The sequence below is a fragment of the Ursus americanus genome, chromosome 15 (genome assembly GCF_024610735.1).
Source record: "Ursus americanus isolate L20-20 chromosome 15, mUrsAme1.1.p, whole genome shotgun sequence".
NCBI lineage: Eukaryota > Metazoa > Chordata > Mammalia > Carnivora > Ursidae > Ursus > Ursus americanus.
The window spans coordinates 64088435-64114916 of NC_142141.1; the positions used below are offsets into that span (position 1 = coordinate 64088435).

Genomic DNA, 26482 nt, shown 5'->3' on the forward strand with positions numbered 1-26482 from the left:
TCCAGGAGGTGAGGAGAGGCTGCAAGAACCTGGCCCTGGGGCTGGTGGCCACCTCTGACTGGGCTGCCCTGCAAGGGGGTGCGGGGGGAGCCTGTGCTCCCCCTGCTCCCATTCTTTCCTTGCGGTTTCCTCCCGGGGACGAGGCAACACCACTGCCTGTTTGGGGAGGTTCGTTTAGTCAGAACTGGGTGACCCCAGCAAGCAGGTGCACAGGCTTGGCCCAGCCATGCCTGAGGCCAGCTCCTGTCCGTGCAGCCAGAGCCCCCGGGGCCAGCACCCCACCTCCCGGGCACCTGGGCGCCCCTCCCCAGCCCCCTGCCCCTCGGCCCTGCCTCAACCCTCCCACCTCGGCCCTTCCCCGCCCTAACTGGTCACTCTGAGGCCAGTGGGGACGTCCACCAGGCGGGGGGCCTGCCTGCACAGCAGCCCACGGGAGGCAGAGGGATGCCTGAGCCCCACCCCCTGCCCGGCCCAGGTCTTTGGAGGCCGGTATTATGATGTGTACAGCACGACAGAGAACTGTGCTTGGACACCGTGCCCTAGTTAGGAAGTCTGCTCCGCTCAGAGATAGGAGTTAGCAAGCCTGAAATTACCTTGTGTATATTCCAGAACTGAGCAAGCAGCAAACGCTGCAGATAATCAGAACCTGCCGCATAATTGGCGGGCCCCACACAAAATGAGAATCCAGGGCCCTTTTCAAAACTCATTAAGACGTTCGGGGTGGTGGCCATGGAGCTCGGAACAAAGGCCCCGTGAGCACGAGGCCCTGGGGGTAGCAGGGTGTCACCTGGGGAGAAAGGAGCAGCAGAGACGGGGAGGGGCTGCGGGGCCAGCACACTGGCGTCTCTACTGACAAGGGCACTGATCCCACCCCGGGGGCCCCACCCCTGTGACCCCTTATAGCCTGAGCACCTCCCAAAGGCCCGCCCTCTGACACCATCAGAGGGAGCTAGGGCTTTGGCACGTGAATCTGGGGGACACAAGCATTCAGTCCCTCTCACCGTCTAACAAAACAAGAGTCCACGAGTCCACGATGAATGCAGAGCTGGCTGGGGAGAAGTTCACCTCTCAGCGTCTGTGGTTTCATCCTGCGTGACCAATCCCTTGTATGTTCACGGCCACCCACAGCTCCACGCAGACACCGCTGGGAGGCCCTCCTCCCCGCCGACTGGACCCCGAGTCTGTAGGTGCAGGAGGGCGCTGCTGATTCTGGAGCGGCTCCCCTGGCTCCTGTGGCTCCCGGATCAGAGACACGCCCCCTGTTATTATGCCTATGGGAACCCCTGGGCCTCCATGGCCACGGGCACGTCCACCCCATCGAGGTGGCTCAGGCTCCAGAGAGGCAGAGCCTGGGGCCCCCCAGCCCTGCTCTCCCACCTGGGGAGACCCCACACATCACCAATCCCCTGGCCCTTCCTTACAGACCCTCAGGTGTCCACCACCCAGCCCTTCACACGCCAGTGGGGGCAGCACGAGCACCACTCAAGGGGTGGTCAGCGGCCCAGCCCCCAGCCCCAGAGGCTTCCTGCCTCAGTGTCCTTATCTACAAACAGCTCCAGTATGGGGTAGGTTGTAGGCATTGAACAGAACAAGTGGCTGCTGTTGTCAGGACAGCGCCATCAGACAGCCTTCATGCTTTTCAAACACAGGACTGTCCCAGGCGCTGGGGCCGTGCCTCTGTGACGCCCACTGCAGACGTGCACCTGGCGGGGTGTCTGAGGAGCCTGCCATCAGAGCCAACTGGGGGCCCAGGCGCATCCATGCTCCTGGGAGGGCCTGGGATCTTACACGTGGGTGTCCACGTGGCCAGTCCACAGCTGTCAGTACCACACGTGGTCAACAGAGCCCAGGGCTGGGAGTCAGGGGAAATGTCAGAGGAAGACAAGGAAGCTCGATCAGGCGTTAGACACAGCCGCCTTGAGCGGCCTTCCTCCTGCCATGTGAAGAGCTGTTTCCATACGATTGTCGGCTTCCAGAAGTTGTGTGGCTGCCCATGAGCTCCAGAGAACACAATCTACTATTTGTTCAAAATAGGTTTCCTGAGGTAACTGCAAACCACAGTAGACACCAAGTCATATTAAAAGCTCTGGGGAAGGCTAGCCTGGCTTTCTGTAAGATAATAATAGGGCTTGTGCACTCTAAGGCTGCAACCTGTAATCTCATTGATTTTCCTCCTGGGAAATGGGGCTGTCGATGAGGGCATCACCCTGGGGGACCGGCAGTGCCTCCCAAGGGCAGTGGAATCCAAGGACCCGCTCCCAATGCCTGAACCGGCCACACTTCCCCATTCGTGGGCACACGCCTGATGGGACACCAGCCCCCATAGACAGTGACAGACATGTCCGCCTCCTCTCTCCCCAGCATGCAGGGAGCATCTCCGAGGACCAGTGTGGAGCCAAGTGTCGGAGACACAGAGGGGCCCTAAATACCCAGCTTGGTCTGTGTCTCATGCTCCCCTGGCTCCTCTGACCCTCAAAACAGCAGGGATTACAATGACGTGTTTGGAGGATTTGCAATGGAATGGGGGGGGCGCTGTTAGGGCACGAATCATCTTCTGCAAATTCATCTGTTGAAACCCTGACCCCTAGCACCTCAGTCCATGACTATGTTTGGACATAAGGTCTTTTCAGAGGTGATCAAGCTAAAGGAGGTTGTTCAGGTGCACCCTGGCCCAACAAGACTGGTTTCCTTACAGGAAGAGGGGAGCAGGACACAGACACGCACAGGGACGACCATGGGAGGACACGGACAGAAGTCGGCATCCACACACCAAGCAGAGAGATCTCAGGAGAAACCAGCCTGCTCGAGCCTGGATCTCAGACTTCCAGCCTCTAGGACCAAGAGAACAGAAGTGCATGATGGCGAAGCTGCCGGTCTGTGGGACCTAGTTACAGTAGCCACGGGAACTCATACAGACCCAGGGCCCAGCCAACGCCTCCCACACACCAGCATTCTAACGAGCCATGAAGATGATGACGGTGGCTCACACAACGTGGCCGTCCCTCTAAGTCCTGCTCCGTGGCCTTCCCACCCTCACTCTTCCTGACCACGCTGCCCATCGGTACGTTATCCTCATTCCATGGAGGAGAACACTAGGGAGGTCATGCACTTCATCTGACAATGCCGTCCAGCTCCCAGGGCTCGCCCGTGGTGGCCTCCTTCAGTTTCTGAGACAACGTCTAGAAACACGGAGTCGGCTTGGTCCCAGAGGAGACGCATAGAGTTGGGTGCTCAGCCCTAACTGCCTCCGGGAACGGTCTGGTCTCTAATATGGGTGCCTAGGTGGCACTAATCTGCACTTTCCAGTTTCCCAAACCCATGAATTCACTTAATGGGGCTTTGTTTTCCCCAAATGAGTCCTGCAGAGCTTGTCCTATCTCAGCACTGAGAGGAATGGACCGTCCTTGGCTCATCAAACGCCCTGGGGTGGTACAGACTGGGGCCCAGCGTATCCACCACTCCTGCTCCAGACGACGCCGGTCGGTTTTCACAATCAGAGAAACATGAATGAAAACGCGAAGTTACAGCCTCTCACCTGACAAATTGGCCAAACCCCAAAGGTCTGACACTGCCCTCTGATGGCCGAGTTTGCAGAAACAGACATCCTCGTAGTCCGCGGGTGCACAAGCCCTACACCACCCAAGGGAAGGCACCCGACAACAGCTGCAAAAGTACACAGACACTTATCATTTCAATCAACAATTCCACCTCTGAGGATCTATCCCAAAGATACGCTGGAAAAAAAAAAGAAAGAAAGAAAAAGAAAAGGAAAAAAAGGAAAGGAAAGGGAGGAAGGAAAGATGTATGTTCAGGGTCATGCATTACAGTCCTCATTTTAACAGCTAAAGGGTGGAAACAACCCAAATATCTACTGATACGGAGACAGTTGAACACGCTGACATGCCCACAAAATGGAGAAATGTGCACCTGTACAAGGATTAAAGGATTATCTCCATTTACCATACAGCGTTTTCTCCAGGATACACAAAAATATTTAAAACCCAGTGGAACTTCTAGAAATGAAAAATATAACATCTGAAATGAAAAATTCACAGGATGAGTTTAACAGCAGTTTGGAAGCTACAGGGAAAAACAAGAAAATCAGTGAAGCTGCGTACATAACCTTAGAAAGTGTTTGAACCTAAGCATGGATGGGGGGGGCAGTTGAAAAAATAAGCAGACCCTCATCGACATCAGAACAGCATCAAGCCGTTCATAAAGCCAGAGTCACAGAAGAGAAGGCAAACGACATTTAAAGACTTCTTGGCTGCAACATTTTCAAATCTGATGAAATTCACAAATTAAGTCCGTTTGCTAAGCCTCTAGCAGGACAAACAAGACGATCCACACTACAGCATATCATTGACAAAGTGCTGAAAAACAACGGCTTCTTTAAAAAAAAATTTTTTTTTGAAAACAGCCGGAGGAAACGGACACACTATATAGAGAGGAACAGGAATGAAAGTAAGTGCTCACTTCTCATCAGAAGCGGTGCAAGCCGGAAGCCAGCACAACAGTGCGCTTTGACCTGCTGGAGAAAACGTGCCCGTCGACGTGGACTCTATAATTAGTGAAAATATCTTTCAAAAAAGTGAAAGCAAATTACAAGCATTTTCCTACAAGTAATGGTTGACAGAATCCGTCAGCCCTGGGTCTGCATAATAACACGTGGTGAAGGAAGGAGTGGAGGGTAAAGGAACAAACAGCAGCTCGAAGCTGGGGTATGCACAGAGGAGCCAAGAGAGCATAAATGTATGTACAGATACAAAGTACATCTGTGCTCACGTTTTACTTCTTCAATATATAATTGTTTAAAACAAAAATAACTATGTATCATGGACTTGATGGCATACATAGAAGGGAAATGTACGACAATTTAGAAAGAAGAAATAGGACAGCAGAAACGGAACTTGATTGTTTAAAGTTTTTACAACCTAGCATAGCAAACTTTTCCTAGATATTTCTCCTCAGGCAAGGTAAACAAAAGCAAAACTAAACTATTGGGACTTCATCAAAATAAAAGACTTCTGCACAAGGAAGGAAATAATCAACAAAACTAAAAGGCAACCTATGGAATGGGAGAAGATATTTGCAAATGTTATATTCAATAAAAGGTTAGTATTAAAAAATACATAAAGAACTCATAAAACTGAACACCCAAAAAACAAATAATCCAGTTAAAAATGGGCAGAAGACATAACAGACATTTCTCCAAAGAGGACATCCAGATGGCCAACAGACACATGAAAAGACGCTCCACATCACTCAGCCTCAGGGAAATGCAGATCAGAACCACAGTGAGAGCCCACCTCACACCTGGCAGAATGGCTAAAATTAACAACTCAGGAAACAGCAGGTGTTGACAAGGATGTAGAGAAAGGGGAACTCTCGTGCATTGTTGGTGGGAATGCAGACTGGTGCAGCCACTGTGGAAAACAGTGTGGAGGTTCCTCAAAAAGTCAAAAGTAGAGCTACCCTACGACCCAGCAATTGCACTACTAGGTATTCACCCAAAGGGTACAGAAATAATGATTCAAAGGGACACATACATGCAGTCCTCTGTTTACAGCAGCATTATCCACACTAGCTAAGGTATGGAAGCAGGGTCAGTGCCAAGTCCCTGCACAGCACGGGGTTTGTATCTGACCTTCCAGAAAGCTGTGCAAGACCTTTTTACAGCTTTGAGATAGGGAAACTGAAGGGCACGAGCCTCATGGTGTAAACAGTGTAAGTCCTCCTTGTAAGAGATAAGGAGTTAGTGGTTTCTCTAGAACAGACAACATCTAAGGAAGGACCAAGCGAGAACGACCAGATGAAACCATCATATGTATATTCCAGGCCACTGGCACTAAACATCTTGATGCCATGACCCCTGGCTCCAAAGAATAATTGACTTATGAAGGACATCTGGATGCCTGAGAGAACACACATACCAGACCACTGTCTCAATAAAAACCCCAGGCCCCAAACAAAGACGAGACTCCCTCCTTTCCTATCTGAATCTCCCAGACTCTGTCTGGACCTGCACTCTCTGCACACCTGCACACCTTCAATAAACTCTGCCTTCACCTCCTGCTGGCTGGAGTTCAATTTCTATCCTGTGCATAGCCAGGGGCACTCTTGGCTGGTCCTGCAGGACGCCCTCCGGATCCTCGGACCTGACCTGCCTGCATCAGCTTCTAGATGCAGGAGCAGCAGGACATGCCACTTTGTGGTGTGGCTTTTGTCCTGGCTTGCCAATAAATCTCTGCACGTGGGATAGAGTTCAAGCTGAATCAAAACTCAGTCTGAGAAACACAGGGAACCAGGTATGAACATCAGAGCTCCTGGGGCTCTGCAGCTCCTCCCCAAGCCTGGCTGCATCCTGGCCTTTGGATTCCAGGATGAGACCCCCATCCTGTGTATCACGCCAATCCCTCCCTTATGCTTATGTAGTTGGAGTTGGTCTCTGATCCCTGCAGCGTACAGCATTCCCTCCTGCATTGCATAGACCAGAGCAGTGAGAGCAAAGCTGCAGGGTGCGGAGGGGCCTGGCTCCGTAGGGGCTCCTCAGGTGTGTCAGGAGCACAGGGCATGACAGCTCAGGGGTCAAAGATGGCTCTGTGACGTTAGCATGGCCACCCTGCAGAGGCTGGTAAGTCTGTTGAAGAGGATGCACTTTACACTCAGGGTAAGAGGAGGCAGGTTTGTTAAGCAGGGAACAGACAGGAGAGGTGGTCCCGGGACACTCCAGTGATTGAGCCAACAGGGCCATGAGTGGGGTCGATAGGGGAGAATAACTAAGTGCATAAGGGTATAAGGAACAGGGAAAAGTCCCTAATGGCCCCCAAATTTCTGGCCCAGATCCAAGGCACGCTTGGCCCAGAGCCTCCCCTGTACTAAGCCTAGCTCCCTCGCTCCTGGGACGCCCCCACCCCTACACCATTTCTGCTTAAGTCACTCTCCCATCCATCGCGAGGCCCCTGAGGCCCCCACCTCTGAGAAGCTTAAGCAGTTTATTGGGCATGAATAGCATCTACCATTTCTATGAATGCCTGACGTGTTCTTGATGGCGTGTCGGAGAAAAGAACGCCCTTGCAGCGAGCTGAACGACGGGCTCGGGAGTTCCGCGGAACGCAGGGTTCTAGCTCTGCGAACTTGGACGCAAACGGGCAGACGTGCCCGTCCACGGCCGAGCGGGCGGCTTTCCCCTGAGCGAGTCCCAGCGCCTGCACTCCTGAGGACTGGGGGGGAGGGGGGGGGCGGCTTCCCGCCCTCCTGCAGCCCCCAGCTGCCCCCGCCCAGCAGAGGCGGCCTTAGGGTGGGGGATTCCGCCCGGGGCCCCGTACCCGCACCGCCGCACCGAGACCCTTTATTCCAGGAACGCCCTGTTGTTTCTTCAAAATCGCCCTCCGCCGCGGGGCTTATAGTGAAACAACAGAACCAGTGAAATCTGGCCTTTGATTGTTGTGAGTCTGTTGGCACTTTTCTGTAACTTTGAATTTTGCCTCAACTCCAGAAACAGAAAGGACTTAACCACGGCACGGAACCCTCCCATCGCCTCCAGCCAGACCCCTGAATGCTAACATTGCACCTCACTCGTGGGTCCGGCCGGCCTGCGGACACACCGCCGCCCCCGCCGGGCGGGGTCCGGCCTGCGCCCCCGGACTGGGGGCGGCCCCCAAGGGACCCCGCCGCGCCAGCGCCTACCCCGACCGCCCCTGGTCCCCGCCTATGCCCCGCCCACTCGCAGCCTCCTCACAGCCCCGCCCCGGCCACCGCCCCGCCCCCTGCGCCGCCCCGCGCCCAACCCGACCGCCCCCCCCGCCCCGCCCCGCGAAAGCCCCGACCGCCCCGCCTCCTCGCAGCCCCGCCCCGCTCCACCCCCAACTCGGCGCCCCCTCTACCCCCCGATCCCCTCCGCCCCCTTGCGACTGCCTCACCAACCTGTGCCCCTCCCCGTCCCGCTCCCCTCGAGACAACCCCGCCCTCCACAGGCCCAGGCCCAAGCCCAAAAACCCTGACCCCGCGAGGCACGCCGGGAGGACGGCCCGGCAGGATACGTCACCAGCGTGCGACGAGCCCCTGACGCGAGCGTGCGTTCGTGGGCGGCGTTGGCTGGACTGCGTTTCCCAGGAGGCCGCGCGGCGCGCCCACTTCCGGCGGGTGGCACGGGACCCGGAAGCGGCCGCCGGACGGCGAATCCCGGGGCGACAGGTCGGTCGGAGGGCGGCGGGAGTATGCTGGGCGGCCGGCGGCCCGCGGCGCGCGGCGCGTTCGTTCCCCAGCGGCGGTGGCGGCGGCCCGCGGTGGCTCTCGCGTGAGCGGCGGCGGCCGGAGCGGCCGGCAGCGCGCCGGGCGGGCGGCGGGGCCCGTGGCTGCGAGGCGGGCCGGGCGGGGCCGGGGTGGGCGCCGCGCTCGGCCCGGGGGGCGGCGGCGCCATGTGGAGCGGCCGCAGCTCCTTTACCAGCCTGGTCGTGGGCGTGTTCGTGGTGTACGTGGTGCACACCTGCTGGGTCATGTACGGCATCGTCTACACCCGGCCGTGCGCCAGCGACGGCAACTGCATTCAGCCCTACCTGGCGCGGAGGCCCAAACTGCAGGTGAGCGCGGGGTCCGGGTGGCTGCGCGACCCCAAGGCGGGGGGGGGGCTTTCTGCTCAGCCGGACCCCGCAGCGCGCCCGGCCCCGCATCCTGCAGGTCGTGCCTGCACGGGGGCACGGGGGCCCGGGGGCTCGGGAAAGCTGCAGGCGCTGCCCCCTGCCCCTCGTCTCCCCTTTGAAGGCGCCCAGACCCTGCCCTGTTGTAGTCAGCCACCCGGCTTAGTAACTCCAGTCACGACGGCCTGTTCTGCTGCTTGGGAGGGAAATGAAATCTCCCCCGTTTGGTGGGCCGTCAGGTTGCCTTCCCGATTGGGGGGTGGGTTGCCAGTAGACGGGTTTTCTGCCACGGGCTTTGCCCTCCTAACTCCCTGCACCTCCCCTTCCAGCTCAGTGTGTACACCACCACTCGGTCCAACCTTGGTGCTGAAAACAACGTGGATCTAGTCCTGAACGTGGAAGACTTTGACGTGGAGTCAAAATTTGAGAGGTAAGATTGGGACAGCACACCCCGAACGGGGTGACCGTTGGTTACGTTGAGGCCATGGAAAGGGTAGCATTGAGTATGTGTGCAGCGGTTACCACAGAGAAGGTCTGTCTCTGCGCTGTGAAGAGGGGGAGATTTTAACTGAGCTCCTGTGTGAACCCTGGGCCGTCAAACTTCTGCTTTGTCCGAAAGCAGCGGAGGACGAGTCTGTCATTCAGGAAGTAGCTTACACCACAGTCGCCAGCTGTGGGATGCGCAGCGGCCGTGAGAGTTTCCAAAGCAGGAGGTGTTGAGGTGGGGACGACATGGAGAACAGAAAGTGTTCGCGGTTTCCCACAGCTGGCAGCTCGTTTCTTCGTAGCTGACGTAGCTCAGTTAGGTCACCTGTACAGGAAAGAAACGCAGTAGAGAAGACGATTTTTTAGAAAATTGTAGTTAAATGTAACCGTGTAGATAAAGTGATATAAATATTCAAATTCATAGAGTGACTTTTAGAAGTGATATTTATTTTACAGTTCTAGTTTTTAAGATTTCGATGAGTATGATTTAAAAAGCAACTTGCTTGTCAGGAGTCTATTTTCTTCCTCTAAGCTGTCCGGGAGGCATCAGACGGGAGTAATGGGAACGTGGGACATGCTGCAAGGCAGGTTCTCTGGCCAGCCCGCCACATGCGAGAGCTGTGGGAGGCAGTGCGGGGGGAGCAGGAAAGCAATGAGCTTGGGGTTGGCCTCTGCTCACCTGGCCACTGTAGCCCTGTGACCACGGCCAGTTACTAACTTCTCTGGGCCCTGAGAGACGGAGGCGGAAATGGCAGGTGCATTCTGTGACAGCACAGCTGCTGTGTCTGTGGAGACTGGTCTTGTGAAAGCTGGCACTTGGGATTTCAGGAAGTCCTGGCAGGTGGGTTTCAGTTCTAGTACTTCTAAACCAAAATTAGCTTGAAGCAGCGTAAGTTACAAAGATACTTGGGGGTAGTCTACCCTGTGTGTATACGTGAGGAGCCTAACATGCACGCAGTTGGAAAATGGTCCTTTCTTTTGTTTTAGGACAGTTAATGTTTCTGTACCAAAGAAAACTAGAAACAACGGGACGTTGTATGCCTACATCTTCCTCCATCATGCTGGCATCCTGCCGTGGCATGACGGGAAGCAGGTGCACCTGGTGAGCCCTCTGACTACCTACATGGTCCCCAAACCGGAAGAGGTCAATCTGCTCACTGGGGAGTCTGCTACGCAGGTGAGTGTCTGCATGAGGTCACTGGCCAGATGAAGCCTGCGCTCTCCCCTTGGAATTCACACTCACGTGTTTCTGCACGTGCAGCTTGTGTGTGGAGCTGCAGTGACCACTGGAAAGTGAAGCTGTTCGATGTAATGGGCGTGTGTATCTGTTTTGCAGCTGAACCACTTCCTGTGGTTTTGCAGACAGATTTTATCCTAAGTTAGTTACATGCAATTTAAGTAATCCAGGGAGAGATTCCTTCTCAGGCCATGGACCCTCTCAAGCTCCAGGGAGCATGTGTGCCCCCCAGCGGGGTGTGGGGGCATCCCTTCCGTAGAGCTCAGCCGCAGGCTTCGCTTGGACCTGGGAGACTCAGTGCACTGTGCGTCGGGCAGGACGGCTCTTCAGTGTTTCCCTTGTGCATGGTCATGAAAGAGGGGCTTGTAGAAGATACATCCTGTATCTCTGCAGAAAACTACACGTACAAGGAAACTAGAGTTCTCTTGGGGGGTTACTAATGAAGCTGCAGGTAAAGCAAAGGAGTTCTGGTATTCAGGTCTATATGGACTGGAAGGTGAGGTCGTGTATAAACGAGAAACGTGGCAGCTTTCCAGGAAGTATCTGTGAGCCTGCTCCATGCTGTGTTCCCCTTGGAAAGACTCCTTCAGCTCCTTCTCTTGGGGACAGTATGGCCCTGACTCTCGGGGCCTTCCTGGGGCGTCACTGAGGTGGTGGATCTTAGGGGTGTGAAGGGGTCTCTGGAATGTACAAATGGGAAATAAACATTTGCTGTTAGTATTACTCGGAAAACCATTTTTAAAGTAAGTTGTTATAGCTGAACCATGTCTGTCTATTTAGGTGGGAGGTACACGAAATGATCCTGTAGCATAGAATGTGTCAGTTAGATCTGGAAGATTTTCCTGGCAGTCATAGTTTCTCTGCTGAATATAGCTCCGTCTAGGCCTGACGCCCAGCCCTGACATCTGTCCTCCAGACGACTTGACAGACCTGGTCTGGGAGCTGAGTCTCGTTGCCAGCCACAGGGCTATTAGCTCTGAGTGCCTACGCCTCCTGCTAATGTCCTGGGACTCACCGTTCTCAGAATCCCTGAGAAGCAGGCCAACCCAGGCTGAAGACCTGAAGCAGGAGTCAGTGCTGCAAAGTAGCAACCCTCTGGCTTGTGTCGAGAGAAGGAAGAGAGGGATGTCACTCTGGCAGAGCTGGTAGCTGTGGGTCCCCCCCACGCTCTGCCAGGCACTGCTTCCTGGTCGTGCTGTGTCAGTACATGGCGGTGGTTCCCCAGACCCGGCCCGGGGACGGTGCCCCTCCCCCCAGCACCGGGCTTTTCCTGCTGAGTCACTCCTTTCATTTAGCAGCAGATAGAGGCAGAGAAGAAGCCATCAAGTGCCCTGGACGAGCCTGTTTCTCACTGGAGACCAAGACTGACACTGAATGTGATGGTGGACGACTTCGTCTTCGACGGGGCCTCCTTGCCTGCCGACGTGCATCGGTACATGAAGATGTGAGTGCTGCTCCCATCAGGGAGGCAGGAGTGGTGCTCCGTGGGGCGTGTTTACTTGCCCAGCCTCGAGCCTTGCTCGTTTACTCCTTGAGCTGGCGTGGAGGGTGGGGAAGCCTGTGGGAGCATGGCCCACCAGAACCCAGGAAGAGACGGGCCACACCTGCATCCTTGAGTCACCCCTGTGACAAGAGGCCCAGAGGGGCCTGCAGTGCTGCTTGGAGCACCCCAAACCATGTCCCTCCTCTCTCGATGTCTCGCTGATAGAGATTGCCACCAGAGCATGAGACCAGGTGGTGCTGCACCCCCTTGAGATTTTTGTCTTGTCTGTATACTGATTACTGCTGTTAAGACTCCGTGTTTTCCTTTAACTTGACTTGCTTACATTAACTTAAAAATCGGTCTTTAGGTCATTATGCTGCCATCACTAGTTAACCGTAACTGTTAAAATTGTGTGACCAACTTTGATTGTCTCGCATCTCCATTCTTTGGGAAGTCCACTATTGAGATCTGATTCCGATGGTCATGCGGCTCCTAGAAATGGCTGTGATGAGACTTGTTTTCCTTCTTCACATGTTAGGGGTAACTGTGGTATCGTCACAAGAGTTTTTTCTTTTTTAAAATTTAAGTTTCATTCTCAAACATGCAAAACAATCACATAATTAGACATGTGAAAGGTACAAAAGGGTCGTGAAAAGCCCCCCACTCCTGTTCTCTGGCCCCTGCCTCCTCCCAGGTACAGACAGCAGGTGGGTTTTTATTTCCGTTTTCATTCTGCATCCCTGGACCATCTGTGTCTGGGCATAGGGGTCTCGTCACTCTCTGACAGCTTGGATGGTGTTCTGACAGCCTGGATGGTGTTCCACTCTGTGGCCCCTGGTTTCCCTCCCATGGCTGTGACTTCAGGGAAGAGCAGCTGGTTAGACCGCTCTGCTTCCGTGGGGTCTTGTTACCAGAGGCACACGGAGTTGTGGGCGGGATTTTTCTGAGGTACATCCAGTGTCTCCGCTGTGTCTGGTTCCTCTAATGGTGAAAGCATTCACAGTGACTCGGAAAACTGCTTGACTCCCCCAGGATCCAGCTAGGGAAGACCGTGCACTACCTCCCCATCCTGTTCATTGACCAGCTCAGTAATCGGGTGAAGGACCTCATGGTAAGTGCTGCTCCCTCTGGACTGCCGTGGCCCTGAGCGCGTGGCTGCCCCCCTCGGCCCTGCAACAATTGCCCTGTGTTTCTGACTTGGCAGGGGGGTGCTCTGCATTTTCCTCTGACTTCCTCCCTGAGCCCCTGTGCCTCCGTTGGTGAAAGGATCTGGGAAGGTTCTGTATGGCGGGTACACGGAGCTTGTAGGAGAGCCACTTGTCGTTCAGAACAGCTCATGAATGTTGTTTCATTGAACCCTAGTTGTTTGGCTCGAAGGCACAGAGTGCCTCAGGATGGGTCCTGAGTGAACTGCTCCCTTTAGGACTGGCCCCACAGTGCCTTACTGCCACCTTGGAGCCTGTAGCCCTACCCTCACCCCCCGGGGTGGCCCTGGGCAGAGCTGAGCTGGGGTGTAGAAGGGAACTCACACCCTGCTCTCCAGGGTGGATGGGAGGGTTTGTGAACCACAGCTGCACGTGGGGTTGCCATGGAAGTCACTTGTTCTGTACCAGGCACGGTGCCACACACAGACGGTCCGATGCCCTGCTCCCAGGCCTGCGGAGTCTGTCACCATTGTCTGTGTCATGGGGGTGATTGATGGTCACGGGTGACTACTCTGGCCTCACTGGGCAGAGCTGGACTGACTGCCCCGCAGTGTGGCTTCTGGACACGTCAGCGTCATTTGTGGACATTTACCAAGAGGGGGGCCGTGCACTCAGCCACTGTGGAGTCCGTGTTCCTCATTTGCAGATGAGACAGCTGGGGCACAGAGAGCGCAGGTGCTTGTGGGGTGCACGGCCGTGAGTTGGAAAAGAGGTGCCTGACCTGGGGCTCTGCCTCTTGGGCCCCTGCCCCAGCTCTGCCGCCTCCTGCTGGTCAAGGAGCTCAGAAGTGACCGTCGCTCTGCACCACTGTTGAGCCTAACACACAGGGCCCTGCACTTCCTCGGGAGACCGACTACATCTGTGGGGCCTGTGGGCCAGAGCAGGGAGTCGCTGTCCCCCCGGTGTCTTCCAGAGCATGCCAAGGCCCTCTGTACAAACCTGGGCCACACCAGCTCTGCTGAAGTGCACGGTCATTGCTCCGTGGCCCCAGGGCCGCCGTGGTCCGTGCTGGTGAGGCCCTGGTGCTGTTCTGACAGGCGTGAGGACAGCAGGGAGGAGAGGCTGGATGCTGTGGGGCAGTGTCTGCGGGGTACCTGTGCTGTCCCCATTGTCCTGTGGGCTTAGTGGCTTCATGTGACATGGTGCTGTCACTCAGACACAAAAACAGGTACACAGACCGCCAGCGCTTCCTGCATTGTCTCCTCAGGACGTTAATGCTTCTTCTCGCTCAGAGCTGTATTCTGGAGAGAACGCCATCTTGGGGATCAGCCAGCTCCCTGGGGCTTAGCAGCATCTCGGGTGGGCCTCGCCTGTGCCCACCTGCCCTTATGCCAGTGTGCTGCCTCAGTGTGGGGTGGCCCGGCATCGGGGCCTGGTGTCTGGTCGCACTCTGGTTGCTAGGCTGGTGACGTCCCTGCTCACTGCCAAGGGTTTGCTGAGTGAGCGAGGGTCGGTGGAATCAGCACCATGTTTGCTTGATATTGTGGCATATGGCGCTCACGTACTTGCCAGACCTCTGGAGGGGGGGCGGTCAGTGCCCTGTGTGCTGGGGTGCCTCCCCCCACGGCACTACAGCCCACCCGCGTGTGCCTCCAAACCCCATGACCACACTCTCCTCCCCGGGGCGGCTCCCAGCCCGCTCCCAGCAGCATCTTGCACCTGCACACCCCTAGGTCAAGTGTGCCATCTTCCTTTCTGTTGTCCCCTGGGTGGGCAGGCCTGCCGAGCCCTGCACCACGCACGTCAGTCTCTGGAGAGGTGTGGGGCTCCGCCAGGCCCGTGCCCGGCTCATCTGCAGGAGCGGGTTCCTGGCGCATCCTGGTGCCACTCGTGTTGATGCAGCAGGGACAGAGGGGCGCGCAGGCATGGCTTCCCAGACATGCGGGGTTTGGGTGGCTGAGAGGGCGAGGGCTCGTGGCTCAGAGAGGCTTTGAGCACTTCCCGAGGAGGAGCCGGTGGAGGGAGGGTGGAGGGCAGGCTGGAACCACAGGTCAGGGAGCAGACGTCACTCCGTGGGGCCCGGGTGTGAAGCGTGAGCCTCCACTGCGTGGAACGGGGTGCACTGTGGCGTGTGTGCCGTGTGCGTGGGCAGGTGGGCGGGCTCCAACCCTTGCGAGGGCGCGTTCTCACCGCTACCCTTCCTGCCAGGTCATAAACCGCTCCACCATGGAGCTGCCCCTCACTGTGTCCTACGACAAGATCTCGCTGGGGAGGCTGCGCTTCTGGATCCACATGCAGGACGCCGTGTACTCCCTGCAGCAGTTTGGTGAGGGCGCCGTGGACCGGGACCTGGAGGCCGGGTGTGACCTTCGTCCCCAGCGCGAGGAGCGGCCGGAGCGGCCCCTCCTGGCGCGCTGCTTTAACCCAGTTCCTGTCAGAGCGTCGGGCTTCTGTCCGAGCTGAGCACGGACCTTGTCCGCTGCGCGTGAGCCCGAGGCTGTCTCTGTGGCGATTGGGGTCGCTGACCTCGCTCGCTGACCCTACTTACCCCGTGTTGTGTTTCCTCTTTCCATCTCAGGATTTTCAGAGAAAGACGCCGATGAAGTCAAAGGCATTTTTGTCGACACCAACTTGTATTTCTTAGCGTTGACCTTCTTCGTCGCGGCATTTCACGTGAGTGGTCCCTGGGCTGGTGGCTCTGCGGGCGCCCACCGTCCTCAGCCAGGGGTCCGCTCGGCCTGGCGGACTTGAGACTTTGAGGCTGCCAGGCCTGGGGCCTTTCTCCCAGCTCAGGAGAGGTGTCTGGACCTGGGTGCCTGACCACCTGAAGGACTTGGGGTTTTGTCCGCTGGTCTTGGAGGCTGTTTTGGAAAGAAATCCAAATCTGTGAGGTTGACAGAGGATTTTGTGATACACGTATTTCGTTACGTAATTCTAGCATGGTGATTTTAATACTAGAAAACTAGTCTTTGAGTGGAATTCCTTTTTATGCAAGGAGTCTCACACTTGGTCGGGGAAAGCTGACCCACCACAGCCGCAGTGCTGAATTTGAGGTCGGGCTGGGAAGGGGCGGACGAGGTAGGCTGCAGGGCAGGCTCTGGGAGCCCTCCTGCAGCCCGTCCCAACGCTCCGGCTGCAGCGTTCCAGAACTGAGCTGTGAAACTGGTTTTTGTTAAAAGGTCAGTGTCTGCGCTGAGCCCTGTGCTTCTGAGGCAGACAGTGCACGCCCTCGGCTCCAGGGGAGCGCGGGCAGGACCTGGCGAGGGCATTAGGCAGACGTCCCTGCGGGTGTGCGGCCCACAATGCAGTCCGACGCCCTGCGGTTCTGGCGTAGCGGATGGGACACGAGGCCGTGGGCTCCTGTGGCGCCTGGCATTCGTCTGTGTCCTTGGGACCCGGGGCCGGTGCATACCTGCAGTCACTCGGTGAAGAGCAGCTGTGGGAGTGACGTGAGGTGCACATTGCCGTGCTCTTTTCTTTTGCAGCTTCTGTTTGATTTCCTGGCATTTAAAAATGACATCAGTTTCTGGAAGAAGAAGAAGAGCATGATTGGAATGTCCACCAAAGCAGGTAGATGCTCGCAGGAGTTTTGGGCATTCCCAGGGCATTCTCAATCCCTACGATTGAGAAAGATGAGTGTTTAAGGTTCATTTTGGAACTTGAAGTTTATGGTTGTCTCTAACAACCACCAGCGGGGGGACCTGCTCTCATGGAAGGGGCGCCTTTGGATCTTGCGTGCTAATGAGGTGGGGAAGGGCCGTCTCTAGATCACAGAGGATGACGGGTAGGCCTATGACCTCAAGAGGACAGAGGGCCATGGAGGCCACACGCCAGGGCCCGCCTTGGCGATGACATGGACACTGGCTCCTGGTACATGTTGCTGTGTGGCTGCCAGGCAAGCATCCAGATAAAGGAGGCCGTTCTTTTTCTGCCACGGCAATGACATGCCCAGTGGTGTGGTCTAGGCCGCTTGGGTGGCCCCCGTGTCGTCTGTGTCTCACATTCTTCTGTCCTGTTCTCTGGTGTCCTCAGAGTGGACGGGGGCCCCCTCCTCTGGCCCTTCCCAGGGAGTGGAGGGCGGGCAGCAGATGCTGTGGGTCCCTGGGTCTATGCCCGCGGCATCCCCCCTCCCTGGCAGGCCTGGCTCTGCTGCTTCGGTGAGAAGCACTGAGGAAGCAACAAGGCGTTGTCAGTCAGCCGCTGTGCCTCATAAAGCAGGGTTTTAAAAGGAGAAGGTAGAATTCTCAGAAGATAGATTGGTTTATTGCAGAATTGGTGTAAAAACGGGGAAGGGAAACGTGAGAGGACCAGGAAGCAAGTCCTAATCCCTGCCCAGAACCCATCTTGTGCGTGTGCTTTCTGCATGTTCATGTGTTTGCGAGCGCACCGCGTGCACGTTTCTGTACTGAGGGGACCTTGGGTTCCGTCTGGAGGACGTGTGCACAGCCACACTCCCCACTCCAGGCTCATGGGCGGAGGGGGTGAATTACATGAGGCCTTTTGTGTGTGCATGTGGGGGTTGTACGTGCAGGTGAGGGAGCATGCGTGGGGGGCGATGTGGGGCCGGTGGGGGGACCTGTAAGGCAGGGCTTGTGAATGGGGCTCAGGAGGCCCCTGAGCAAGTGCCCTGCCCCCGCCCCATCCCCAGTGCTCTGGCGCTGCTTCAGCACGGTGGTCATCTTCCTGTTCCTGCTGGACGAGCAGACGAGCCTGCTGGTGCTGGTCCCCGCGGGCATCGGCGCCGCCATCGAGGTGAGCAGCACGGCGGTCATTGGCCCTGCATGCAGCGCCGCGCGGAGTCTGACATGGGAGGGCTGCGGTCTCTCCACGGGCAGGGCAGGGCGTCGCGGCCGTCGCAGCTTCTGGTGGCACCGCCGCTGCGGTCACAGAAAGCGTCTGCCCGTCACAGCCGCCGGCGGGGTGTATCGAACCTGCTGGATGCAGAGCCGTGGGCTTGTGCTGTGCTGGCTGCTGGAGGAAGCCACGTGTGGGACATGGCGTCCAGGAGCGTGGCGCCCTGTGGCCGCCCTGGCTGTGTGGGACTCAGGAGAGGGGTCCTGTGGGGTGGGCAGCTTGGAGCCAGGCCATGAGGACAGTGGTGGGGCTGGGACACGGTCAGCAGAGAGGGTGGTGGGCCAGGACGTCCCCTCTGGCCTCCGGTGCTGCGCTGTCCCCGCCTCAGCCACGGCCGGAGTCCCATGCCCTTGTCAGTCGGAGTGCTGGCAGGGCCCCTCCCATAGCCACCTGTCACCGTGTGGAAACCTAGCTCAAAAGCAGCTGTGCTATGCTGGTCCCACCTTGGTGAGGTGGTGAGAAGTGGTGGGTCCCCAGAGACTGGAAACAGTAGGCCTCGGGCAGAGGTTAGGGGCCTCACAGTGCGGACCAGGAGGAAGGTGCCAGTGCAGCAGGAGGCAGGCTGGGAAGGGGGCTCGGCCCGGAGGACGGCCAGGTTGAGTGCTGCTTCCCTGGATGCAGAGAGGAGGTGGTGGCGTCCACGTGGGCAGACGGTCTCAATGGTTGGGTGCGGAGGCCGTGAGCCGCGGTCGGGCTGGGCTGGTGGGGCTGAGCACGCAGACACTGTGTCCTGTCACCTTCCAGTGGTGAGTTCTGGGGATTCCTTGGTCTCAGAGCCTAAACCAAACGTCTGTTTATCATTCTTTGCCGTCAGCTATGGAAAGTGAAAAAGGCCTTGAAGATGACCATTCTTTGGAGAGGCCTGAGACCAGAGTGCCAGGTGGGGGTTTCTGCTGTTGTGACCGTGCCCCTCCCCCTTGGCAGCCCACCTTCTCCCGCTGTGCACCAGTCAGCCCGTGTGCCTGTCCCAGAGCGTCTCCCGTGCATCTCCCAGTTGCGCTCCAGTCAGACGCCACACTCGGGTCCGGGGATCCTTTGGCCGCATGGCTGATCTCCGGCTCAGAGCAGCCCCCCAGTAGATGAGTAGGTGGGAGCGCACAGGTGGAGGCTGGGGCTGCCACAGCCGTGAGGTTCCCTCAGCGGGGCCGGTGTCGGCTTGCCGGCAGTGGCTGGGGCGGGACCACACGGGCTTCCCCGTCAGGGACGGAGCGCGAACCGCACTGACAGCCTGCCAGCCTGACGAGAGCTGGGGGTTGGTGTCAGTCTGAGGTTTGTAGTTGTGCGCCCTGCTCTTGCTACCGTGATGGAGCCATTCCACGAGAACCTCGGGGCTCGTGGCACCCCAGCTGTCCTGTTCTAAACCCGCCCGGGGACTCTAGCATCACTGATCTGAGAGCTGCACGGGGTGCACAGAGGGGGTGCAGTCACCGTGGAAGCTGACAGAAGAGTGGCTAGGGGGGGCATCTGTGAGGGGACACGCTCACGGGCGTGCTTCTGCCACACGCAGCACTCGCTGTGGCCCCTGGGGACCTCCCTGGGTGGCTCTGCTGGGGCCGGGAGGGAGCCTCCCGCAGCGGGGCGGGGTGCACCTGCCCATCCACGTGCAGCTCTCTCTGTGGGTCAGGGGCCTCCTGGAGTCAGGTGACTGACAGCACTGTGTTGGATTTTGTGACAGTTCGGCACTTACAGCGAGTCCGAGAGGAAGACAGAGGAGTACGACACTCAGGTAGGTGGTGGGGGTGGGTGGGGGCGCACTGGGGCCCGAGGGTGACGCAGCTGCGGCTTGGGCTTTCTGACTCGGGAAAGGAGGCCCTGGGGCTTGTCCGCGTCCCGGGCCTCGCAGGGAACCTGTGCTGAGTAGTCCCGGTTGTTCGCGCGGGTGCTGCGATCGCACGTTCTGTTGCCGCGACCTGGTGACCCACACGGCTGGGGGGACCGTGTTCCGAGGCTGGTGGCCCCCACACTGCTGTGGGCATAGTTGCAGCTATCGCTTTGCTGGGAGACGCGTCCTGCGTGGGGACCGTGTCACGGTTTGCTTCCCTGGGGTCTGCCGGGATCCCAACGCAGCTCTGGGTAAGCATAGCGAGGAGCCGCGGGCCCCGAGGCTGCCCGGCACACGCACTCCGGGAGAGTTTCTGCACCTTTGTCTCCGGCGGGGCCCTTCCCGTGGTCTGCCATTCGCCGGTGCGCTGTCGGTAACGGTCCGTCCGGCCTCGCTCCGGGTGGTGTGTGTTCTCGGGCGCCCGCCGTCCCAGCACCATGCACATGTGCTTCTCTGAAGTCATGGCTGGTTTGCCCTTTTTGCTCGTTTTCGCCCGTCGCACGTGGGTCCTCACGGAGGTTACCTGTTTCCCCGCAGGCCATGAAGTACCTGTCCTACGTGCTCTACCCTTTGTGCGTCGGGGGCGCTGTCTACTCCTTGCTGAACATCAAGTATAAGAGGTAGGATGCTGCCCAGCCCCACGCTGCTGCACGTCTGCCTGGGGACGCCTCTTGGCCTCTGTAACAGGCCTGCCCGCCTCTGAGCCTCGTGTCCCCTGCAGTGTGCAAAGGGGCAGGGCCTCACCCAGGGAGCTTCAGGACCAAGGACACAGCCTGCAGTGAGGGCACGGGGGCCGTCATGCGGTGCCCCCTCCCGGGCCTTCCGAGTAACAGGCACAGGGCCACGGGTATCCACGGCCCTGGTGTCTGGGACGAGGGCAGATGCGTCTGGACAAGGGGAAGCTGGCTAAGGCCGCATGGCTGCTGCATTCTGGGCGCAGGGGCCGAGTGCAGACGTGACCCTGAGGGCTGGACCCCAGCTGTGGTCTTCATGCTGCCGGAAGCTCTGACAGAGAAAGCCCATCAGTGAGGGTCTCTGGCCGCCACCCGGCGCTTGCGTTCCGGGGGAGGACTGTCCGCGCGGGTCCCCCGACTGGCACCTGCAACAAGTGCCTGGTGTTGGTGACATTTCCACGACTGTGCTGTAGCCAGCGGGACAGGCACAGAGGGACAGGGGACGCGGGGCTTGGCATGCTGATGGGGGTCTTTCCCTTCCAGCTGGTACTCTTGGCTCATCAACAGCTTCGTCAACGGTGAGTCATGCACTTCAGTCCCGCCCACGGCATTTCAGCAGCTTCCTCGTGGCTCCTGCACGTGGCCCCGTGTGGTTTGAGGTCGTGCAGGCAGGACCTCTACTGAGGCCCGTGCTCCATTCTGGGGCCCCCAGATCCCTGGTTTGTCTGCGGGAGCCCCACTCAGGCTGTCCCGGCCACAGAGTGCTGAGCCATGTTTTCTCCTCATGAAAACAGTTCAGGGCAGCAGGAAACAACACCGTCTACACACGGTTCCTAAGGGCAGGTCCAAGCAGCAGGCCCTAACCACAGCGCACCGCCAGGCCCAGGAGCCGTGTGCACGGGCCGGGTCCACTTCCTGGGACGGGTGGGTGGGTTGTCTGGCCGCTAGGCTGGCCCTGACCAGCCTGGGTTCTCTGTGGGCAGTTGAGGGCCGGAGTCTGTCAGCACAGAGCACCGCGATGGGCTCCCGCCTGCTGCCCTCACCGGGTGTGATTCCCAGGGGCAGCCCAGTGCGTGGGCAGGGCCTGTGGCAGGCTGTAGGGCATGACGGGAGGGGGCAGCCGGCAGATGACCCGTAGGTGGGGACGGACGCCGGGCCGTGGGGCATCTGCTCTGCCCAGACACCTCGGCCGTCCCAGCTGCTGTCTGTCTCCCCAGGGGTGTACGCGTTCGGCTTCCTCTTCATGCTGCCCCAGCTCTTCGTGAACTACAAGGTAAGACCGCGGCCGTCCACACGTTCACCCGTGTCTTCGTGCGGCCGGCCGCTGATCTGCCACGTCTCTCCTGTCCCCCAGATGAAGTCAGTGGCGCACCTGCCCTGGAAGGCCTTCACCTACAAGGTCAGTGCCCAGCCTGGCGCCTCCTCAGGGCTCACGTGCCCGTCGGGTGGCACTTCGCGGGGGCGGGGGGCGGGTCCGCTTTGAGCCGCGTGTGCTGTGGTCGTAACTTAAGGACTGTGGTTCTCTGATCATCTTAGCAGCTGAAGATGTTTTCTTGAAGTAAAACTCACGTTCCTCTTGACGACACGCATCAGACCACAGCCCACCCCCTGCTCCGAGGGCCCGTGTCCACACAGATGCCCCAGCCGTCCCACTGCCGTGAGGGTTGTCCCGCGTGGCGCGTCCCACACGGACGGAGCTGGGGGCCGCGAGGCCCTGTGTGTGTTGAGCAGCCTGCACTGGGCTCCGGTAGCACAGTGCAGTTTTCAGGGGAGACGGGTGTAAGCTGAGCTAAAACGACCAGTTCTGAGGAGCGGGGACGCCTCCGTGTTCTAGCCCACGTTTTCAGGGCAGCCCTCGCCGGGCTTCACGGTCTGTGGAGACCCAGCACGTGCACTGCAAACTGAGCACTGCAAGGCAGCAGGGCCAGCTCCCCAGGCGCCCAGCGTCCTCCTGCGTCTGCTCGTTTTCTGCCTTTCTGGTGTCACTGGGACACCCGCGGTCACACGTGGTGTCTGCTGAGCGGCCGTCTGCCGTCAGTGACGAGGGCGAACGGGGCCCGTGGCCGGGGGCGGGCATCTTCGGGAGAGCTGACGGCCCGTGTTCCCACCTTCCCCCGTCCCGCCTGGCAGGCCTTCAACACCTTCATCGACGACGTCTTCGCCTTCATCATCACCATGCCCACCTCCCATCGGCTGGCGTGCTTCAGGGACGACGTGGTGTTCCTCGTGTACCTTTACCAGCGATGGTGAGTGCGGCGGACAGCCACGCTGCTCGTCCAGGGAGGGAGGCAGTGTGCGCGTGGGGGAGCCTGCCCCATCTAGTGGAGATGAGCCGGTCTGTGCGCAGCTGTGTGGGTGCGGCCGGCAGGCGTCTCCCCGTAGTGTGACACCATTCCTCACCAGCAGTGTCTGGCTGAGCAGGAAGGGGGCGCTGCCCGGGGCTGTGTGCCTGGCAGGGCAGGGCCGGGTCCCCTGGGGGCAGCGTCCTCACCCGCCTCTGCTTGTGCTCAGCTGCCCTGGGCCTCAGATCAGCCTCGAGCACAGAGCTCTGTCCTGATGGTAAAAACACACGCAGCAACAGGCAGTATGAGAGGACCCCGAATCCCTCTCCCACGGCGGCGTGGGGTCGTTGGGTCCTCACTGCTGGAGTCGAGCCCCTTCGCAGATGGCAGAGCCCGAGGGCACTCCTGTCCTTGCAGGCTTTATCCCGTGGATAAAAGCAGGGTGAATGAGTTCGGGGAGTCGTACGAGGAGAAGCCCCCGCGGAAGTCCCACGCAGACTGAGTCGCCACCCCTGCCACGTGGGGTTGGCCGCCGCGCAGCAGAGCTGGGTTGCCGGCTGAGTATTTTCGGATGCTTCTGGTGGAAATCCCTGGACGTCACATCTTCTGCATTGCCAAAACCTGAACGTTTCCCGTCACCTCCCGAGTCCCTTCGTGTTGTGGTTGAGAGGGGCCCCAGCGGGCAGACACCCGCCCCGCACCAGGCTTTGACCTTGGGCAGAGTGGCGCGGGAGGGCCCGAGGGCAGCACACGGTGTCTGTGAGCGCTCGAGTGGCTCTTTAATTCCATTCCTTAGAGACTGGGATCAAATGGCTTTTGTCCTTTTTGTTTAAAATTTGACTATTTTAAAAGCTTAATGTACGTATGTTTCTATTTTAAAATAAATTTCTCTGGCTGTAATGTTTTCGTGGCCTAGTATGACATGGAAGGTGTCTTAGTGGCTTCACTTTCCCCATTCTTGGAACGCACGCGTGATGTGGGTTCGTTCATGTGCTTGTTAAAGCAGCAAAGTAAACTGCCTTCCAAGCTCTCAAGTCAAAACTTACTCCTAACTATCTGGTATCGCATTTGTCGCACGGCCACCGCTGGTCGGACAGATGGTGTTTTTCAGAAATGCCTGGGTCAGGGCCGAGATAAGCAGAGAGGCGGACTGTGTGGGAAGAAGGGGCAGCCGTGTGCTCCGTGCGGTCACATTCTTGAGACTCTGCTCTCGCGGCGTGCGAACATGTAGGTAACATCAAGGTTCTGGGCTGGTCCTTAGCGCCTGCCGTGGAGCTGACTTTGAATTCCGTCTTTCGCTGTGGACTGGGGTCCTGCTGTGTCCACACTGGCGGGGCTGGGCTCCTCGCGGGGTAGAGAAGGTGGGGCTGATCGCTGTCTGTAGGAGGCCCGGGCTCAGGGAGCACACGTGCCTCCGACCCTCCCCACTCACACAGGCCACACGCGCTGTCACCGCGGTCCGTTGCAGGTGGAAACCGCACATGCGTGCCTCTCAGGATCCCACAGCTTCCGGCCCAGCTGTGTGAGCCGCACGTGGTGAGCTGAAGGGGAAAGACGGGTCCAAGTGCCCTCATTCAGTCCAGCGTGAGGATGTGTCAAGAGCCCCGAAAGGTGAGCACACAGTGTCCCCTGTGGACTACCCGCCCGCGTACCCACAGAGCCCGACGTGCAGAAGGCGCGGGCATCTTGCTCAGCTCGGCCTGGGGGTGCAGCGCAGTGGGCCCCTGCTGCGTTTTCAGTGAGGACGTCAGGGTGTCCAGCTCCGTCCGTGCAGCACCCGGGGTGGGACCAGGAGGGTCAGCAGCGGCGGGGTCGGGGGGGGCCTACAGGTCCTGGGACAGCACCGCTGAGTGGCTTATGACACAAGCACATCTTGTCCCGCTCCGGTCTCCAGCTTCCATGTGGGCAGGCGGGTCCCACCAGAGGCTCCCGGCCGGCACCCTGGCCTCTCCAAGGCTCTGGAGGGTCAGCATCCTTGCTCCAGGGCCCCTCCCTGCACAACCACCTCTCACTCTGCACTCTGGCCTCCTGCCACCTCTCAGGAGGGTGCCTGGGGGTCAGGTCCGGTCACAAGGCAAGCCAGGGTCGTGCCCGCATCTCGAGGCCTTCCCGCAGTCGGAGCTGCCAGTTCTAGGGCCTGGGGCTCCTCCAGTGGCTCCCCAGTCTGCCCATTTCATCTTTCTATGTTCTGCTGTCCAGAGGGGCTTCTGTGCCAGTGTAGACACAGCCTGAGCCCTGCGTGGGGAGCACCCCACGTGGTGAATTTTCACACAGCACACTGGAGCGGGCAGCCCCAGTGACTTGGTTCCCTGCGCCCCTCCTGGCTGGTCATCTGCAGAAACCACTTGGTGACCTCTATGCACATCGGCCCCCAGCCCGTTCCTTCCCCACCCAGAGCCCCACACTTGACTCTTGGCATCTGGCTGCTTTGGCTCAGAATTCTCTCTCTGCTTGTGACCCTCACATGTGCTCCTGTGCAGCATTCCACTGCAGGAAGAAGCCACACTTCCGTGACTGGACAGATGTCAGGGTTTCATCCATTTTGGTATTAGGAGTAAAATCAGCCAGGGTGCGTGTGTGTGTCTTCAGTGGACATTAGCAGTCAGTTCTCTGGGGCTCACTCACATGGAGTGCATGGATGCTTGGCCTTCACGGAACTGACGCCCCCATGCTTCCAGCGCCACTCCCCAGGGCCCCCACCTCACACCCACCCCATGCTTGCATTGTCATCTGGTGGGCATGCAGGGGGACCTTACATAGGATTATAGGGGAAATAGAAAAAAATAGTCCCTTTATCCAAAAAGGGTGTCAAAATGGTCAGAAAGAATACGAAAAGATATTCAGCACCATCAGTTGTCAGGGAAATGCAAATCTAGAGTTTGAAGTTGTGTTTTAGGGACTTCTAGACGAGGAGAAGCAGGGGCAGGGTTTACTCTCCCGTCCAAAATGACAACTGGACAAAATATGTGAAATGACCATCATGAAGACCCTGAGCACGAGACATGGAGAGAGGCGTGCACTGGGCCCCAGGTCTCCCGGAGATGCGATGGGGGCTGGGCGTCTGGGGCACAGTGACCAGAGTCCTGAGGGCTGGCGCCCAAGAGGAGGGAGCTAAGCAGGGAGAAGCTTGGAGACCAGCACCGGGTCCCCGAGTCTCCAGCTGGCTACTGATCAGTGCGTGTGCATCCAGAAACGATAACGTTCAAGTGGGAGCCACCAGAAAGGATCTGAAGGAACGATCCTGGACACCAACGGCAGTCGTACCCATTCCGATGAGCCAGAGCAGAAGCCTCACTGTTCACGGGGCCAACTCAGCAGTTGGGGGAGAAACTTAATCACAGACTAAGCACTGGTTTGTTCCCACCAAAAAAGCTTAAGATCCAAAAGGATTAAGTTGTTTCCATAGACTTCTGTTCCCCAGTAAGAAGCTAACAGATACCCTTCACCCACAAAGGTGAAATTCACAACATCTGCATCCAAATTACAGACCTACAAAGAAGCAAGAAAATGCAAACCACACAGAGAAACATCGGTTAACTGGAGCTGAACCCATTAGAAACGACGTGGATGTGGAAGCAGTTGTCAAAGTGACTCCACACCCAAGCAGCTAGAGAGGGCTGAAGATGGGCGGGGCACCGGAAGACTTGATCTGGCTCAAGAAGAGGTTCATGAGTTTAAGACAGCAGCCATGTGAGTGAAACAGGGAAACACGGAAACATCCGAGAGCCGCAGGGGACCAGGGGGCTACTGGGGGAGGCGGGGCTGGGGAGGCGTTCAAAGAAATGTCTGATGACTTGTCAGATTTGATTAAAATAGAAATAAAACCACAGATTCAAGAAACGCACCAAAAACCAAGCACA

General features: G+C 58.2%; 1 protein-coding gene across 3 annotated transcripts; it reads left to right on the forward strand.

The window, feature by feature from the left end:
• Positions 1 to 8172: 8172 nt before the first annotated feature.
• Positions 8173 to 23522, forward strand: CLPTM1L (CLPTM1 like). Of its 3 annotated transcripts, none has more exons than XM_045808003.2 (17): positions 8173 to 8582; positions 8969 to 9069; positions 10113 to 10302; positions 11658 to 11806; positions 12878 to 12956; positions 15199 to 15316; positions 15569 to 15663; positions 16476 to 16560; positions 17639 to 17742; positions 18659 to 18724; positions 19520 to 19570; positions 20204 to 20286; positions 20884 to 20918; positions 21558 to 21613; positions 21695 to 21739; positions 22471 to 22586; positions 22852 to 23022. In XM_045808003.2, exons 1-17 carry the CDS (start codon positions 8421 to 8423, stop codon positions 22895 to 22897), a joined length of 1581 nt encoding a protein of 526 aa, XP_045663959.2. In that variant the 5' UTR covers positions 8173 to 8420; the 3' UTR covers positions 22898 to 23022. The 3 variants fall into 3 exon arrangements, with proteins under 3 accessions (XP_045663959.2, XP_045663957.2, XP_045663958.2); XM_045808001.2 differs by lacking the exon at positions 22852 to 23022 and adding an exon at positions 23040 to 23522 and having other exon boundaries at positions 8175 to 8582; XM_045808002.2 differs by lacking the exon at positions 22852 to 23022 and adding an exon at positions 23040 to 23522 and having other exon boundaries at positions 8177 to 8582; positions 11661 to 11806.
• The last annotated feature ends 2960 nt before the right edge of the window (positions 23523 to 26482 follow it).